This window comes from Diprion similis, chromosome 6 (assembly GCF_021155765.1).
Source record: "Diprion similis isolate iyDipSimi1 chromosome 6, iyDipSimi1.1, whole genome shotgun sequence".
NCBI classification, from domain to species: Eukaryota; Metazoa; Arthropoda; class Insecta; order Hymenoptera; family Diprionidae; genus Diprion; species Diprion similis.
Genome location: NC_060110.1, coordinates 19,108,370 through 19,124,687, shown reverse-complemented (window position 1 = coordinate 19,124,687; position 16,318 = coordinate 19,108,370). Strand labels below are relative to the sequence as shown.

The window sequence follows — 16,318 nt, the reverse complement described above, 5'->3', positions numbered from 1 at the left end:
GTTGAATTGTTGTTTTTTTTTCTGTATTTATTGCAGGCCAATGTGAGATTGAGGATTTTTTATTTTTCTACGAACTAATAATTCTGTTAGATAAAATGTAAATAATGCTGTTTTGGATTTAAGTTTTGAAAAACCGGCATCATTACAGAACAGTTTGTAATTTATTAAATCTACAATGATACTGTTAATATTTATATTGAAGTCATAATAATCTTATGAAATTGTAAATAATTATTACACTATTATGCGTTACGATTGTTGTATTGTTCCTTAGATAAACGGAGTATTCAGAGAATAGTGACCGTTTATCTATACCTAAAATGGATCAATGAATTCCAAAATTCCAAATTTGTGGCCAACTCATGTGTACATAAATTAATGTAGTTGACACATATTAATGCTATTGATTGATTCAATTGGAGATTTAGATTCTCCAAATTGCCTAATGCAGACTCAAATATTTGTGTGAAAATTTACCCTAATTGTACTCTTTTTCTAAATTTCAATAAAAAATTAAACCACCCTGGATTTGTATACTAATAAAATTTACGATCTAATATCTCAATTACAAAACTTTCTTGCAAAGGGGGAAAAAAAAAAAAAAAAAAAAAAAAACTTCTGATAGTCTATCCATGAATCGAATATTGACTACAATAAAGTGTATTCGCAAAGTATGGAATGCATTTTCTATTGTCTCCTTCAGCCATCCATCAACTAGATCAGTGCCTCACCAGAAGCATCGTTAAATGTAATCTTTCCACCATGACCAGAAAGGTTGAGAAGCTAGGGAATTGGCAGGGAGGTTATAATCATAGAATATTGTACCAACAACTGACGACAAATATCGCAAACCGTATGCCGTGTCTAATCCTGGGCAAGGCAGAAAAGACTATAGTCCATAATTATCTATATTTCCTTGTATTTTTATGTTATAAACTTACATTTGAGTGCCGAACATGGAAACATAACCTTGAATGTCAAAGCCACTTGACAGAACGAGATTGTAAACAAAAAGCTGTCCTTCATTCGCAGCAGGTCATATCAAAGGGTCGTATAACGAACATGCCTAATCTGGTTTCGACATAGAAGATCCGCTCTACTGATCCACATATTTTCAAGAATTATTCCACCCTATAATTACGCCAATGAGACAAGTATGATTTAATTGAGTTAATTTTTCAGTTTATTCATGTTCCTCTTTCACTCTTCATTTGTAATCACTGATCACTTTGAACTTATTTTTTGTCTCGATTATTCACCCTGATATTGAGCAAAGTTTTACAATTGTAGAGATTGTCTAGTATGGTACAGTATTTATTACAGCACATCCCAGGATGGATTTGGAAATAAGAGAAATTGTTGAAAAAGCACTGGAAAAGGCTCAGGAACAGGATGCACGTGGGAATGTTGGGAGGGCCTATGCTTATTACACAGTAGTTGTAGAATTATGTCCAGCGAAGAGATCAGAAGTAGAAAAATTGTTTACTGACGTTTTGTGTAAGTTATTTCAAGGAATATTTGATATTTCTCTTCTTCCTGTACAAATTGAAAAGTTACTGATTTATTAAGATTCATCATTTGAAATTTTTATATTAATATTACGGATACTTCCTTGCAGGCGAGTGGGGAATGCAATTAGAGTTGGGGAATAGAATTGAAGATGCTGTGAGCTGTTATAAACATTCGCTAGATATTTATCCAAATAATACACGCATGCTGAATAATTTTGCTGCTCATCTTCTCAGGTAGTAAATCACACACACTTCTTCTTGTAATAAAAATATTCTTAGCTTATTGACGAATGTGAACATTGCCATTTTAGAAATGATAATCCAATGGAAGCCATTCAGTATTTAAGACTCGCGCTTCATGTGGACCCAAACTTTTTACCAGCGGTAAGAAACCTTCAGAATGCTTTCAGTATGGCTATAGACAGATGGCATTTTCCAATGCTGAATGACACTGCCAGAAATAAGGGATTCAGAAAAGCAATTCAAAAGCGCATAGCTCAAGGTTATGATGTTGTCTTGGACATAGGAACTGGCACTGGCTTGTTGAGCCTGTACGCGCACGAGGCAGGTGCAAAAGAAATATATGCCTGTGAATGTTCACCTGTTATGGGGAATGTTGCAAGAAATGTATTCAGTAGAAACAATGCTGATGACATAAAATTGTTTGCCAAGTCTTCAGAGAAGTTGTGCATTCCACAGGACATACCTAATAGGTAAATTTAAATCAACATGATCTTTGTTATATTATAATCCTTTAAATGTTATTATTTTTTCTTATTTTCACATTTTTGAACGTTTCATAAAACGTGGACAATACATTATCTGTTTTAGGGTAAAATTGGTAATCACCGAAACTTTTGATGCTGGTTTGTTCGGGGAGTGTGTGATACCAACACTAATATATGCCCATGAAAATCTTCTGATTGAAAACAATTTGGGGATGGTCATTCCTTTGGGAGCAACACTTTATGTAGCTGCAGTCGAATCTGAACATATTCGATCTAAGTCAACAATTTTATTCAACAAATCAGATCACCCAAGTTTTTTAAATTTTGATAACGTATCTATACTGGTTGACGACGAATTTTATGATACTGAAAATCTAGAAAATGTCAACGTCAATTATGTTACCGAACCAAAAGAAATAGTAAAGGTCAATTTCAACGATTTATCAGTATTAAGAACATTTAGTGCAGATGGTGAAAAAGGAACCGTCAATGTAAAATGTAGATACGATGGAATCATTGATGGTTTGGTAGCATGGTTCAAATTGAATATTGACGAAGATATTACAGTTAATTCGTCACAAGGAAAATCTTGCTGGCAGCAAGCTATTTTTCCAGCCATTCCAAGGATTTGCAAACAACGTGATCACATGGAAATTTCGGCTGCAATTTTTAATGGAAAACTCCACTGTTCTTACAAATTAGTTACAGATACCACACCAAAAATCCAGCCCATTTTCCGTCTTCCAAAGGAAGTGATAACTTTCTTGAATGACTTTGATTACGTAATGTCATTAGTGAGAATTGCAAAACATCAAAAAAATGAACCAATCAAATACATTCTAGATACTTCACCATTTCCAGTTTACGGACTGACTTTATTAAAAGAAAATAGGAATTGTGAAAAGCTCTATTGCGAAGCAAATTCACTGGCATTGCAAACTGTTTTACATGAAGTAGCAACAGACAGTGGGATCACTTCACTAATTGAACCGATATCGAATTACAGTGAAATTAACAACAAAATTGATGCTATTCTAATTCATAACTTTGATCCCAAAGGAGAGTTGAAGGATTGGAATCAACGAAACTATCACGATTTCCTTGAGTAAGCTAATTCTAAGTGATTGCTGAATAACTGCACGGTAATTGCTAATTAATTAAGCGTGCTTTATTTTATAGTTACTTTTTAAATAACGCTGGTTTCATACTACCACAGAAAATCTTTTTAATGGGTCAACTAGTGTATTCTACTGATTTACCCAAAATGGTCAGAGTTAACGACAAAAATGTTCAAGGACATTTCAAGAACAGTAAATATGACATAGTAAGTTAAAACATCTCTAATAGCTGATAGTGAAATATGATGCAGTAGTCTAGCATAACATTGATTACATTCCAAGTATCTTTTCAGAGATTAGACAATAAAAATGAACCTGGTTCACCAATTCATGGTGAAAATAATGATGTGAAAAAATTTTTTGTCGCAGAATGTATTAACCAATTTGAGGTTGGTGAAGTTTGAGTCTATCTTTAATAGTGTGACTGACGTACTTTTAAGGATGGATTGAATATGATTCTCAACGATTTCGTACATTTGTGATATTCCACAATTTTGTAACTAGTTGCAAGATGAATTGGAACATGACAATTTTTGAACTGAGAAATATGTTTCATATGACTTTTAATAATTTGCTAACAACTTTGACCTGATTATTGCAGATAAATCAAGTTTTTGATCTCAACTCAAGTATGTATGAATGCAGACCATCAACGAACACGGTAACTTTGACTCAGATAGACGATTCCGAGACCAACGAGTCTTTAGTTAATTTTGGGAAGATATCAGTACCGGAACAAGCTATTCCAAATGCTTTGATCTGTTGGTATGAAATTCAACTCACACCAGATCATGTACACAGCACCAGACGAGATGATTCATTTATGAATCACACAGCCGTTGTCCTAGAAGATCATCTGCAAGATCTTGTTTTGCAGGATAAGGAAATCACATTCAAGGTATATCAAATGAATGGACTCGTCAGAATCACTTTAGTGACATCTTAACGAGTAATGAAATTGATTTATACAAAAGAAGAGTTTGCCATCACTTTCAATCATATTATATCAGCAATATCATTCCACAAAGTTTTATTGATTCTACTTCACTAAATCTTGGAATCGATGTAAAATACAATCCTGTTGAAGCTGGTAAAAAAAAGTACAATACAAAATCTTGCATTCATCAAGTTTATTGGAATTTCCTTCAATTATTCCCACCACATATTTCATTCACCTAGTTTTACAACATATTTCAATCGCCAAGAGAGCAAAAATGCCTATTACAGTCCATATAAAATTTTTCGATTAATTTGAGTACACAATATATTACATTCATACTTTTAAATAATTTTCAGTAAGTATTAAGTAAAATTCAGTTTGACCCGTAGAAAAATAATAGAAATAGAATTTAAATAAATATTTATAATTATATACATTTTAAATGAACCATATTTTTTTGTTCATTATTCATCAAACCGAACACATTTTCCCTCTAAATTGATATTAAATAAGATCACAAATTGCTCTTAAGATCACTCAAAAATTGGCATACATGAACAGCAACTCTCTCGGGGTGGTTATTGTGAACGTCATGATTACCTTCAACTATTAGAAGCCTGTGTTGTTTCATCGACGATGTGTCGAAACTAAGCCTTGCCATTTGTTCATAATAAACTGTAGTCATTGTTGCTGTTGCAGCGATGACTGTCGCAGGGGATTTGAGTTTCTTAAGTAAGCTCAAGTGTTGATTGTAATTAAATATCGGGAACAAGCCGGCGTTGAGTCGTACGTCGCGATTCAGCTTATACTTATCGCCGATTTTGGTGACAGATCGCTTCATCAAAGCTTTAGCAGCAGCAAAATTTAGAGCAAAAAATCTCATATACATGAGCCTATGCATCACTTCGTCCTCGGTATATACTGTCATAGTCTTTTCCTTACTCTCAATGCTCAAAATATTATCATGTACTTTTCGAATGTGGGGAATTAGTCCATTGTTTGTAATTGGCTTGGCAATAGCTGCGTCCAAACATAAAATTTTCTTTACTCTCTCAGGATAAATTGAGGTGAACATCATACCCACAGTTGCTCCTAAACTATGACCTATATAGATACAATTGCTCCATTTAAGACTATCTAAGACTCTGCGAAGAGCTAAGACGTGATTTAAATAATCGAGGGGTAACCCTGCAGGAAAGTGTGAGGAAAATCCATGGCCCGGTAAATCAATGCAGACAAAGTAATGATCGAATGGTAGAAATGGAATCAGCCGATCAAATGATCCTGCATTGTCCAGAAGACCATGAACCATCAAAACAGGCTTGCCATTAGGTGAACCCCATGCCTTGGCTGCTATGTGACCCCAGGGCATTGGAAGACGTAGTTCCTCAGGTGACATGTCTGCGAATAAAAACCGTGACTGAAAAAGGTGAACTCCAAAGTATGGGCACGTTTATGAAGATTTTACCATACTTTCAATAGAACAAAATTATAACTCGTATAAGATGTTGTAATACTGTTACTTTGGGTATAACGACAATATGAAACAAGATACAGGTAACATAATGAACAAATGATACAACGCCATGGATATATGATTGTAATACAAAACAGATTCTTTGGACTTACTGTTGAAACACCTTGATTATTGAGTTAGCAGTTGCAGTAAAATTTCGTAGTTGCTGATTGTCAGAGATTTTATTCAGCTGTACAATTGTTGTACTTGCAGATGAATCACAGATAAGATACTCGACGTACTTGGCTATTACAGAACTGATTATATATTACATGTATATTAACCACAAATTTGTTTATTATTTTTGGGGAAACGGTTTTCTATTTATTGCAAATTGTACATGCATTCATTGACAATTGATACCTTATACAAATGGTCTTAACTAATAACTGTTACAGTTAGTCACGCTTGCAGATCTTATAAAGGTAAGGAAAGGCAACAGATAATTTACAATAATTATACAAGTCGTCCTTGGGTCGAGAAAGGTTTTTGCGTCTATTTATCGTTAGTTTTTCGAATGCAAATTAATTCCTGTATCCTGATATGATCTTGATACGCTTCGTGAAGATGCCATCAATTACTGGCAGGACAGTTGTTTTTCATTGCGTTAAGTGCAATTACGTGGCAATTATTTAAGGCCTTGACTGATTTATAGCAATTTATAGATTGATCGATCTTTGAAGATCGTGAACTTGGCCGAGGACGCAGCGGTATATGTAATAGTTAGATATTGGACAAAAATGGGACGTCTGCCTGCATGTTGTCCGTCGGTGATTTGGTGTGAAGTAGATAGGTACAGGAACTCAAGGGATTCCAACGGGAAGTGAAGAATCGCATGGTACGGCCCTGGCGTGTAAGGAGGGCGATTGCGATGGTGGGGATGAAGCGAATAGGCCTACCACGAATGTTTTTCGCTATTGTTCGGTGATGTCGCGTAAAACAATTTTTTAAGTGAATCTCGGCATACGGGTGAAAATTTCAATGATAATGTTCTTCGTGTCGATCGGGATGGAGTACCCACTGCGCGAGAAACACAGATTGCGGTAATACCGGGTAGAAATCTCCAAATAAACCCTCCGAAACCCTTTGTCATGGACATGCAGGCCTCCAATGGTTTGTATATATCTTTACCTCTTCTCAATTTTCCCCGTAACTTTGAGTGGGCCGTAGTTGATCGTTTTATTGCACGTATAAGACGTTCTTTTTTTTAAATCCTCTCTTAAGTTTCTCAAGGACTTCATTTGGGTCGAAGGTAACGGATGAAAAAAGGTTAAATAAACGCAGGCTTTCGGGCGCCAGGCGTCGGTTTCAGGAGCGTAATTAATTTACAGCCGCTAGTTTCCCTTGCTCGTCCCCATCCCCCTCCCTGCTCCCTCTTCACTCCCCTTCGCCGTTTCTACGTGCTTGTATGCATCATATCACATGTGAAAAATCACGTAATGTAGTATTGTCCATATCTTAACATTACACGTTTTTATCTACAAGCTCTGATACTCTCTCCATTTCAAAGTTTTCTTAGGTCTTTCGGTTCGTACCACCGAAGCAAAATCGCTCTCGACGTGGTATAGACTATTTATGATGAATGGAACACTTAGCTGTAAAATTCTGATTAAACTTCACTTCCTCATAATAATTTCACCGAAGATGATGTATGTTCTCAATTCCATTCCCAATACTTTTTCGGAAATAACATCTTTTCACCTTAATGTAGAAAATGACTCAATTGTGCGTTACGTCCTTGTTCGAGGCATCTTATGTTCCACATGTTCGTTATGACTGTTTTGATTGTTGACTTTACTATGCAATCGTCACTTTAGCTTGTCACGCTCTCGTTTTGAAGCTGTACCGAATGCTTCATATATTGAATTGACGTGGCTGTAGCAGGTAGCTTCGTTAGGGTTACATAAAAATAATGTAATTGCATCCGGCAGCTGTAAAATACTTCTGAGATTTTTCAACCCAACTTAACCTAGTAGCACATTTAAGATCTTGAATCTGACCGCTATTTTGTAAAACTAAGCATTACTCACTAAGTAACGTTCCACCTATCTATTTAAGCGAGAGTGGATCAAATGTATCAATTCTTTTATCTGCTCTGCTTCACAGCAGCTATCAACATGGTGAAACTTGATTCTGTCAAAAGTGTTGAATACTGGTCATATTTTTGCACTAAGAAGTTGCGTATCGGTTCAACCCTTTCCCTGTCCATTGTCATGCGCAACATGTGTAATCAATGCATTGCAATGAACAATATGCTTCCTTGAATTAGAGTGATACTTATTTAATGCCAACTATTGCCTGTGTTACTGTAAGTAATACGCATTAGCTTGTATATACCAATATCATCAGCATTATATTTATGGTTTTATGTCTAATTACCCATTTACTTACGTTGCGATGATGATAATGAGACCATACATCTAATAAGCTTAACGTTCTCTATACCCAGTATATACATCCATCCCTGGGATGCCGGAGCTGGGGATGGTATGGATGAGTGACATGATGATGCATGGGGAGCCAACACACGAGTTAATGCTCGACCCGCGCCAACCAGAAAGCCCTTTTTTCTCTCATGGATCTCATTCTTTCGACGATCTGCGTAATCATCACATGGGCCCGCCTACTATGGTGCGATATTTGGCACCACAGTTTACTGCTGAATGCTCAGAACCTGACGAAGCGATGGAGGCTGTAGATACTCAAGAAATACAGCATGTAAGTTATTTCGTATCTTTTGTTGCGAAAGCCCATTCTCTCATTATCGATCTTTGGTCGTATCTATGTTTTAGTTGAATTAAGTTCGTACATGTAATTAATATGTTTACAAACATTTTGTAGGAATATGACCCACAAACTGGGCCAGAGATGAGCGAGTACATGACTATAGAGGATTACATGGCTGATGGAGACCGTGAACAGGTGGTCACAAATGCAGCTACGCAGACCCAAGACAATCGAAACCGCAAAATAAAACCTATAAAACATCCGGGCTTGGTCCTGAAGACTCCAATTGCTTATCAGCCACATACAGATTTAAACTTTATACCTATCCGTAAGGATGGCATTGGTAAGACTTTTATAAGAAATACATTTTATAATCACATTTCGCAGGTATACTTTACAGTTGAAGCTTGATAAAGATGCCATATGCAAAAAAAAAAAACTGCATACAAATTAAAAAACTGCGCTATTCAAATAAGTACTATGATATACTTTACTTACATTAAAAAAAATACAAGAGAAAAGAACAAATGGTTAATCAACAACGTTTAGGGTTTTATTTCTCTATTTTATTTGCTTATTTTCGATAACGGAAAATGAATTAACTGAAATACGAAAATTGGTGTTCGATGAATAAGCACACGAAAATGTGATGCGGAAGCAAACGAAAGTACATACTTCAATATACAGACGTGTTTCTCAATATATGTATACGTTTTAATTACATAGAATTGAAATGCAGGAAAAAATTGTGGATTCAGTCTCTTTATGTCTAGGCTATTCGCTACGCATCTCCTTGTCGACTATCATCTCTTTTTGCTGTCATTATAGATCTCCGCACAGTAACCTGATACATTTTTTTTTCTCTGTATATTTCGTTTATACACCTGCTCGAGATAAATTCTTTGGCAGGAGTTCCTCAAATTGCAAAACTTGTGCTTGTTCTTTTCGATGATTGAAATAACTTACTATTTATACACAAACATTTCGAATGACTAAAAGAAATTTAAATTAAACTTTAATTACAGCTGTGTGTGAAAAATGTGGTGCAATTGGTGTGAAACACGCGTTCTACACCAAGGAGCGTCGGTTTTGCAGTAGAGCATGCGCCCGATCTTCAGAGCACACTGCCCCTACAGCCGATTCTACTTACAGTCCGTCACATCCACAGCAACGCACTTCAAGTAATCCTGCGTCACCAGAGGATGTAAAATCCATTCCTAACGAGGTTGGTTACTTATTAATTGCAATTTTTGTAATGACCGCTAGATCATGTTTTCACTACTAGTATTCACAATTTACATTTTTCTTACCACGGCCAACTTTTGTATTCAAAGAATTTTGTTATTCCAACTATCGATAACTACGAATCTTCCATCCCCTTCGCTAATAACTTAAGAATCTGTTGACATTTCCTCCACTTAAATATCAATAAATCATAGTCAACCAGATCTTTAGAGACATACAATATTGGTAGTTTCATGTGATACCTACATAAAGCACTTAGTTAGGTTTCAAACTTTTGCAAATTTCTTGCTCTTTTTAATCATTTTCAAAGTACTCTTCACTGCTATCTTTTGACATTTGAATATGTTGTTAACTTTTAGACGATTCCTGATGAAGATGACAAGGAATCAAGTGACTACTCCAAAACTGAGCTGGAAAAAGACAAAGTAGTCGCAGAACCTGCAATGCCAGAAGATCTTCCAGTGAGAAGAAAACGCACGGCTGAAATGGCAGGTTCTTATGATTGGACCCAACAACTCACTGAGCCTGGATTTTGCGCTGCACCAGTTTCGTGTTTCAAGCATGTATGCCGATTTCATTCATACCTATTCCGATTGCAACATTTAATATTTTGTACAAAACTCTCAAGAACTGAAAATTTTTTTCTTCAGAAACTTTTGTCTTAGGGTGGATGATTTGAACACAACTTCAACTTGTTTTTCCTAAATTTTGTTACTTAAATTATGAGCATCTTCAATGAATTACACATCAAACTTGTCTCAAAGATGTGTTCTGATCTGCCGTTGTGTAATTTGTTTGAAATTGATACTTCTAGGCGCCAATATCCGAAATATGGGATAATATAACAGTTGGAATGAAAGTAGAAGTTGAAAACACGGACTGCGACGAGGTTTGCGAAGCATTTCCAGATTCCTTCTGGGTCGCAACTGTGCTTCGTATCTCTGGATACAGAGCACTGCTAAGGTACGAGGGGTTTGGTCACAACGCCGACAAAGACTTCTGGGTTTCGCTGTGCTCAAACGATATCCACCCTGTGGGCTGGTGTGCGACGATCGGAAAGCCCCTAATACCACCAAACAGTAAGTAAATAGAGTTCAAATATTCTCTACCACTTATACATATCTGTTATGTTGTACTGGAGTAATTGGAATAGTAATAGTTGATGGCTTCGAAGATATTATTGATCAGTGCTTTAATTCTCTCGTGATCTTGTGGCTCCTTCTTTACTGAAATGTGGGACATTTATAAACGAGTTTGAAAATTTATTATATTAGTATCCAATCCAAGGAATATTTTATACAAAGTACTTTCGATAAGCAGTAATTTCTCATATTGTTGGAAATGTCAGAATTTGATCATGTATTTTTTCTCTAGCCAGGCATCATTAGCTTCCTATGATAATGCACATGCTTTTTGACGAATTTCTTTCACAGAAATACTCCACTTGAACACTTGAACCTTCACCTACATTTCTGAACGACATAGGGCAAGCGAAATCTGTACCGACCTTCGTAATACCGACCTTCGTAATACCGACCTTTGTAATACCGACCTTTGTAATACCGACATAGCCCTGTACGGTTTAATTTGTGTACCGTACGATTTAAAGATCCAAACTCGAATCTGTTTTGATCTCTTATGTGGTACACCACTACCTGGTAGAGGGCAGTACGGTCGATTAGTTTGAAACTGAACCATAGGGTATTACCACGAAGTAGTAGGACTCCAGAGGGTAAAAATGTCTTAACGGGCATCAGGTGTAATATGATTCTCAATTAATTTAACGTTTGACGGCGCTACCTTAGGTGAAGACCCTCTGCGTTAGTTATTAAGTGGAACTCACAAAACCCAAAAGAGCTCTCGTTCGTTCTTGTAATACACATTATAACACAATACATATATTCTGTATAATTCTAATTCTGAATATTCTAATAGGACATCGTATGAAGATTATAGATAAAATTGAAGTCTAGAGCAAAGGCATATAATTCGAAAATATATAATTAGTTGGAATATTAAAAAGACTCTTTTAATTTTGTCAATATTGTTGCAAAATCATTCATTTTGTTGCCTAATAAGTCCTAGTAAGCAGACTGATATTCGTGTTTAATCATACATAGCGCCTTCTATTTTGACTTTGGAGTACTGTATTGCTGTGCTTGTATAAAATTTATCGTAACACTATACAATTGAACTTACTGTACAGCTGTATGGATAAAAGTTTTAGACACATTCGGCACATCGAACATTAATCAAGTATTTGCAGACCACGTACTACATTTTTGAATCATACAAAATAATTCTTCTCGGATGTGAGTAATTTTTTTCGCGTGCCCATTTATTTGAATAGAACATTCAAGTCTGTTTATTCGTCACTCGATACCATACTCATCAACTGCATTGGTTGCTGCCATTTAGCTTGTCCAGTAGCTGGCAGCCAAGAGTTTTTTGCGACCGCAACACTATCTGTCAATGAAAAAAAAACTGGAATCATTTCAGCAATGAGAGATTTCTCCTGTTATGGCCTTTATGAACTGTTGATAATATTTGTTTGGGTTCTTTCCCACTTAAAGTCTGGATACACCTGAAGGGTGGTTATAATTTAGTATGGTCTGGATTCAATGAGAACGATAGCAGGGTACTGATTAAATGATACTGTTCTACAAATGTAGATTGTTTAGGAATATTGAATGGTTTATTGTTTATAATTGATAATGCATAAAAAATCAGAAATGTGTCTTGAGAGATGACGAATGTAGGAATATGAGTTATGTTAGAGAGAAAGCTGATGGATACAGGAAAGGTGTGAGAATCCAGAGCAGTGGAGAATGGAATTAGCTGAGCTGAGCAAGTGGGTTGAGGCTGTATGGAGATAGGAAGACAGGATACAGACTATAGCGTTAATATAAGAAATGTGGGAGAGTTGGCAAGTGAAAGCAATAGATTGGGAAAATGCGTGGCGCCGGATGTAACACTCTTCAGTACTGGGTTTACTGGACTAGAGCATGCAAACGTCCCTGCTATCGATTCGCCTTTCTGGTTTTACTCCAGCGTAGTTTTAATGATACATCTTTACGTTATGTTAGGGTACTTATGCTATTTGTAAAGTAGATCTTGCGTGCTTTGATTAGTTTATAACAATAGGCTTGTATTTACTTTTACAGCAATAGCAAACAAGTACAAAGATTGGAAGGATTTTCTAATGAGGCGACTGACTGGCGCTAGAACACTGCCAACAAACTTTTACAACAAGGTTAACGATAGTATGAAATCTCGATTCCGATGTGGACTTCATTTAGAAGTAGTGGACAAGAATAGAATTTCACAAGTGAAAGTTGCAACAGTGCAAAAAATTATTGGAAAACGTTTACACGTCAGATACTACGACTCTTCTCCGGAAGATAACGGATTTTGGTGCCACGAAGATTCACCTTTGATTCATCCTGTTGGATGGGCAAGAAAAGTAGGACAAACTCTGGATGCATATTCGGACTATTTGGAGCGTGTTTCGCTAGATCAATTGTGCAAAGATGATGCAACGGACAGTTATTTTTTGGCACAAAAGAATCATCATTCACACCAAGGCTACACGTTTCGCGAAGGGATGAAAATCGAGGCTATCGATCCTCTCAACCTTTCTGCTATCTGTGCAGCTACCGTGATGCAAGTATTAAAGGAAGATTACATCATGATTAGAATTGATAGTTACGACGAAGACGCCAGCGGCGCGGATTGGTTCTGTTATCACTCGTGTTCACCTTGTATTTTCCCAATTGGTTTTTGCGCACAACACGGATTACCGCTAACACCTCCGAAAGGCTACGATCCAACTTCGTTCACCTGGGATGCATACCTGGCTGAAACCAATAATATCCCTGCACCTGTTCAACTTTTCAATAGGGTAAGTTTATATTTAGTAAAGCAATATTGTCCTGTATGATAAATATGTGTTTATAAATGGATCGTATTAATTTTGTAATATTAAATCTATGCTTACATAATTTATCTAATATATGTACCACTTGCAGTTTCTGGTTCATGATTTTTGTCATAAAACAGAAAATTGCATTCGCCAACCTAATACATAATTTTCGAACAGGAAATTCCACAGCATGGATTCATTGAAGGAATGCGACTAGAAGCTGCTGATTTAATGGATCCTCGATTGGTGTGCGTAGCTACAATCACTAGGGTAATTGGCAGGCTATTAAGGGTACACTTTGATGGATGGGAGGATGAATATGATCAATGGCTAGATTGTCATAGTCCAGACATTTACCCTGTCGGGTGGTGTGACCTCGTGGACCATAAGCTAGAAGGGCCCCGTTTGCTTGGCAAAAACACTAGTCCTACTGGTAAATTGATCATTTTTTTAAAAGTTTATCTTAACAAAAACTTCCAGTGTGCGAAATTGAAAGTTGTGTATCAAGTCAGATGGTTATTTGTTTATTTAATTTAGATATTCTGGAGTATAGGGCAGATACTTCGTAACAGATCAAGAAGTTCACGATTACTCCTTTTTTTCTTCTCTTTTTCTTCAAATACAATTATATTTTACATTAATTGCACTAATTGCAAACTAACTCTGAGTTCTTTCAGTTCAAGATTTTGTAAGATTCTTTTACATTTGTGAATTAATATTTTATCCACAGTAAAATCACCAAGAGGCCTTAAACGTAAAAGTAAACGAAAACCGAAGAAGGGGGGTAAGGTGGCATGTGCCAAAAGTATTTTACTCCGGCAAAGTAGTAGAATGGAAACTCGTGATCGTGAGAGGGAACCGCAACCAGCACAAGGTACTAAAATTGAGAGAGAACGAGAATTAGAGAGTTTGCCGGAAGAGGGAGGCAGAGAGCCAGAAACAGCTCAGGAACCGGCCGGACCTGACCAAACATTGCCAAGTCCTACTACTGGCCAAGGACATGCTGAAAGCGAAACACGCAGCGAAGTCCAAAATTTGATCCCACCCAAGGGGAGAATTGCTACATCTTATATTAACGTGAGTTCCTAGCTTTGGTATTCTGTTATATCATTCATGTCATAAATTCAGTTCTTTCTATCCGCTGTACGATTTTTTTTTCTTTTTTATGTAGTGTTCTATTGTACCAGTAGCACAATGTCTTTCAATTTCATCATCCTCGCCGCATATTGGTTTAAAAGACTTTTGATCATCAATTCTACGTGTTTTTCCTTTTGTGACAACTTATTAGTCGAGGATTAGTGAAATTTTCGTGTCATCCAATATTCACTCAACTGTACCAGATTATAAATGGGAAACAAATATCCTCAAGTGGTTTGTGCTTCAAATCGAAAAGAAAAAACTAAATCTCACAGTTCTCAATTAATAGTACTTTATAAACGTATAACGAGAAATTTTTATTAAAATCACAAATATGCAATGAACTTACGAATGTAACTAAAATTGAAAGTAAAAAGCAGACTCCTATTACTTCTAAAAAAAAAAAACCATTTATTATTCATGGTTCTGATCAAATGATACAAGGTAACGATAGGTAATTTTCAAGCTCGTAGCAGCTAATACGTAGGTAAATACTTGAGTCCCAAAGAGTGCTATTTTTGGAAATAATCGTTGACCGTTTGACACTACATCTGATCATTTATTCCCTGTACTAATACTAACAGCCTTGCTCTTATTTGCAGGTAACTTCAGCCAACAATAAATTTATTCCACGGCTAGCGGATGGCCTGCAAAAGAATTCGGATTTAGGTGATTTGGTGCCTGCTGAATGGAATGTCTTCGACGTCGCGCAGTTCCTTCGTGTCAACGATTGTGCCACTTATTGTGACAATTTTAGTAAGCGTAAAATAGATGGAAAGGCGTTGCTCACCTTGACTAAAGATCAAATTATAGATCTAACTGGTTTTAAAGTTGGGCCTTCTCTGAAGATATTTGATCTTATTCAACAATTGAAAATCAAAGTGAATCCAGCTCAGGAACGGTTGAAACTAGGACTGAAAAAATTATTATAACAAAGCTAGGTTAATAGCTCATCTTCAATAAGTTTATTAGTTTAGGATAAACATGGATTTACAAAGTAGGCATCTGAGAAAAAAGTTTGTTCCTTGCACAAGTAAACCGATATGATTTGCAAATTTACGGTGATAATGATTTTTCATACACACGGAAATCTTAATTTAGCAGTGAAACATGTTAATTTGTTTGTGGTTCTCAGTATGAATTCATGCAAACACAAGCGCTGCATCCATTATGGAAGATTGTTATCAATGATTGGATAAAATTCTTGACTGTAATTAACCGGCTTTTGCTATAATGTAATTGAAGTTCTGTATCTGCTAGCACTTTCCGAATTCCCGCACGTGCTTTCATCATACTTACAATTAGTGCTCAATTCTATGGCAAAGTATACACGCTGAGAAATGATAAATGGACATGTTGAATCATAACAGTACAGAAATCATTACGAAATATTTAAAACCCGCAAAATAAGCATGACAAAGTATACGAGATTGAAAAACGATAATTACAAGTATGATTCATAAAATGTGACACG

The 16,318-nt window shown here is 36.1% G+C and overlaps 3 protein-coding genes across 8 annotated transcripts; 2 read left to right on the top strand and 1 right to left on the bottom strand.

Moving 5' to 3' along the window:
• The first annotated feature begins 634 nt into the window (after positions 1-634).
• LOC124406712 (protein arginine N-methyltransferase 9-like) lies at positions 635-4,668 on the top strand. Of its 4 annotated transcripts, none has more exons than XM_046882246.1 (8): positions 635-748; positions 1,324-1,497; positions 1,619-1,745; positions 1,823-2,224; positions 2,343-3,344; positions 3,419-3,563; positions 3,651-3,746; positions 3,959-4,668. In XM_046882246.1, exons 1-8 carry the CDS (start codon positions 679-681, stop codon positions 4,301-4,303), a joined length of 2,361 nt encoding a protein of 786 aa, XP_046738202.1. In that variant the 5' UTR covers positions 635-678; the 3' UTR covers positions 4,304-4,668. The 4 variants fall into 4 exon arrangements, with proteins under 4 accessions (XP_046738202.1, XP_046738205.1, XP_046738203.1 ...); XM_046882249.1 differs by lacking the exon at positions 635-748 and adding an exon at positions 889-1,003; XM_046882247.1 differs by lacking the exon at positions 635-748 and adding an exon at positions 897-1,035.
• Positions 4,669-4,757: 89 nt separating this feature from the next.
• LOC124406713 (serine hydrolase-like protein) lies at positions 4,758-6,961 on the bottom strand. Of its 3 annotated transcripts, none has more exons than XM_046882252.1 (2): positions 6,945-6,961; positions 4,758-5,698 (listed from the first exon to the last, which is right to left on the bottom strand). In XM_046882252.1, exon 2 carries the CDS (start codon positions 5,694-5,696, stop codon positions 4,812-4,814), a length of 885 nt encoding a protein of 294 aa, XP_046738208.1. In that variant the 5' UTR covers positions 5,697-5,698; positions 6,945-6,961; the 3' UTR covers positions 4,758-4,811. The 3 variants fall into 3 exon arrangements, with proteins under 3 accessions (XP_046738208.1, XP_046738206.1, XP_046738207.1); XM_046882250.1 differs by lacking the exon at positions 6,945-6,961 and adding an exon at positions 5,938-6,014; XM_046882251.1 differs by lacking the exon at positions 6,945-6,961 and adding an exon at positions 5,927-5,947.
• Positions 6,591-16,241, top strand: LOC124406711 (polycomb protein Sfmbt). The gene is made up of 10 exons (XM_046882245.1): positions 6,591-6,926; positions 8,263-8,531; positions 8,655-8,883; positions 9,566-9,765; positions 10,145-10,348; positions 10,600-10,864; positions 12,950-13,686; positions 13,885-14,140; positions 14,438-14,784; positions 15,447-16,241. The coding sequence occupies exons 1-10, from the start codon at positions 6,905-6,907 to the stop codon at positions 15,774-15,776; spliced, it is 2,859 nt and encodes a 952-aa protein (XP_046738201.1). The 5' UTR covers positions 6,591-6,904; the 3' UTR covers positions 15,777-16,241.
• Positions 16,242-16,318: the final 77 nt, after the last annotated feature.